Genomic DNA, 2402 nt, shown 5'->3' with positions numbered 1-2402 from the left:
CCGGCTGGGCTCGCTGCTGGGCAAAGGCGGGTTCGGCAGCGTCTACGCAGCGACACGCCTAGCGGACGGCGCCCCGGTGAGTGGCGGGGCTGGCGGCGGGCGGAGGAGGAGGAGGAGGGAGGAGCTCGGCAGGGCGGGCGGCGAGCTCATCCCACTGCTCCCCTTCTCGCAGGTGGCCATCAAATGTGTACCCCGGAGCCGCATCCATCATTGGGCCGAGCTGGTGAGTGAGCCAGGGGCCAGCGGCAGAAACCGGGCCGTGCCGGGCCGGGGATAAGCCGGGGCCCGGCAGGCGGCAGAGCACCAGGACGCCTCAAAAGAGGGAGGCAAAGAGCGGAGCGTGGGCTCAGCGGAGGACGCAGAGCATCCCGGGCTGGCTGAGGGCATCACAGAGCACCTCGGCACGGCATCAGCCCCACTGACGGCACCGTGCTCCTCCCGCAGCCCGACGGCACCAGCGCACCCCTGGAGATAGTCCTGCTGAACAAGGTGTCCACTGGCTGCCCTAGCATCATCCAGCTCCTGGAGTGGGCTGAGCTCCCCACCTACACCTGATGGTGATGGAGCGCCCGGAGCACTCCCAGGACCTCTCCCGATTCATCCTGGCACGGAGCTTCCTGCCCGAGGAGGAGGCACGGGAGATGTTCCAGCAGGTCCTGGAGGCCGTGCGGCACTGCACCATCTGCGGGGTCCTGCACAGGGACATCAAACCAGAGAACATCATCATCGACCTGTCCACTGGACAGCCCAAACTCATCGACTTCGGCTGTGGCACCTACCTCCAAGACACAGCATACACCAAATTTGCAGGTGAGCCCACCCAGGGCTATGCTCCCACTCCCAGCACTGGTGGCCCAGCATCTCATAGCCCAAGCTTGGACCTCCCCAGGGCTTCCCAGGGCTCCCTCTTCCAACCCCAAGTTTGTACACGAGTCACAGGCTGCTGGCGAGAAGGCAGTGGCTCGCACAGCATGCCCAGGGATGCTGGGGCGAGGCTCTGGGAGCAGCAGCATCCCCTGATGAACTCCATCTGTATTCCACAGGAACACCAGCCTACAGCCCACCAGAGTGGAACCACCTCAAATTCTACAACGGCGAGCCAGCAACCATCTGGACCCTGGGCATCCTGCTGCACCAGATGGTCTTCGGGAAGCACCCATTCAGCAGGGGCCGAAGATCATCTGGGGCCAGATCCCGCTCCCACAACGGCTCTCTCAAGGTGCATCCTCATCTCTGCGGCACAGGGGGAATACCAGCGCTGGGAGACAGCAGCAGGCTCATGAGCTCCTGCTCTGGCAGCTGCTGAGGAGGTGGCACACGTCCCGCTCTCCTCCAAAACAGAGAATGCATGGGGAAGCTTAGGCACAGCTCTAGCACACCCAGCATAGCCTGGGCATGCCAGGAACAGTGAGGAAAAGCAGACAGGAGCCTTCTCCAACTGACTGGCACTTTCTGCTTCCTCTCCTCAGACTGCCAAGATCTCATCAAGAGGTGTCTATCCATGCAACCCATGGACAGGCCATCCCTGGAAGACCTCTTCAACGACCCTTGGATGCAGGATATTCATCAGCCCTAGAAGAAGGAAGAGATCCACACAGCCCATTGGATCCACTGGCCTGGCAAGTAACAGCTCCACACAAATCCCTTGGCAACAAAAATCAAAGCAAACGCAGCCTTTTTTGTCATGCCCGTGTCACGGAGCAGGGGCCATGAGATGGGAACACGCAGCTCTCTCATGTGCTGGAGCTGAGCTGCTCTTGCCAGCACTGCTGGCCACCACACAAGCTGCTTTTGCTTGTCCTGCTCGGCGCACTTCAGCTGGGGCCCTGGGCAGAACACTGACAGCCTGGTCTCTCCCACTCCAGGGAAGAAGGAGCCCCCAGAGAAGCTGCACCAGGTGGAGCTGCACCTGGAGACACAAAAGATGACTTCAAGGATGACAACATCTCCCTCGACCTGGCCACATGAAAGCTGAAGACGATTCACTTAAATTCTGGCACCTTCTTCAACCACCCAACCAACCAAACCACACAAACCCCACACCACACACCCCACAACCCCACCCCCCCACACCATCTTCAGTGGGCTGCCAAGCTGATTTTTAGCTGGGCTGGATCCCGAATGGGAGCAGCAGCCCCAGGCCCTAGCAGCAGCCCCCAGCAGGCAGTGAGCCCTGGGCTGGGGCTGGAGCTGGGGGCAGCCACCCTGACCAAAACAAACCCCCATGGGGGGAGCAGAGGTGGGACTCCAGAAGCTGTGCAGCAGCAGGTTTGTTTGGTAGGGAAGGGCTTGGGCTGCTCCACTGCCCTTGTTTGCCCTGGGTTACCATTATTTTGGGGGAGCAATGAAGGGGGAAGGGAGAAACCTTGGTTTCCCCCAGCTGTGAGTGGGTTTTTCCCTGG

General features: G+C 61.0%; 1 protein-coding gene across 1 annotated transcript; it reads left to right on the top strand.

Moving 5' to 3' along the window:
* Positions 1-560: 560 nt before the first annotated feature.
* LOC146421108 (serine/threonine-protein kinase pim-1-like) lies at positions 561-1576 on the top strand. Its single transcript, XM_085047700.1, has 3 exons — positions 561-810; positions 1044-1238; positions 1470-1576. Exons 1-3 carry the CDS (start codon positions 561-563, stop codon positions 1574-1576), a joined length of 552 nt encoding a protein of 183 aa, XP_084903826.1.
* Positions 1577-2402: the final 826 nt, after the last annotated feature.

This window comes from Lichenostomus cassidix, unplaced genomic scaffold (assembly GCF_008360975.1).
Source record: "Lichenostomus cassidix isolate B80296 unplaced genomic scaffold, HeHo_3.0 HiC_scaffold_43, whole genome shotgun sequence".
NCBI lineage: Eukaryota > Metazoa > Chordata > Aves > Passeriformes > Meliphagidae > Lichenostomus > Lichenostomus cassidix.
This window is presented reverse-complemented; position numbering and strand designations above follow the sequence as displayed.

Excerpts from the sequence above, each read along its gene's own strand:
- LOC146421108 (XM_085047700.1), top strand. The coding sequence starts at position 561 with ATGGAGCGCCCGGAGCACTCCCAGGACCTCTCCCGATTCATCCTGGCA. Across the intron at positions 811-1,043 it reads AGCATACACCAAATTTGCAG|GAACACCAGCCTACAGCCCA; the intron begins GTGAGCCCACCC and ends TGTATTCCACAG. Across the intron at positions 1,239-1,469 it reads GGTGCATCCTCATCTCTGCG|ACTGCCAAGATCTCATCAAG; the intron begins GCACAGGGGGAA and ends TCCTCTCCTCAG.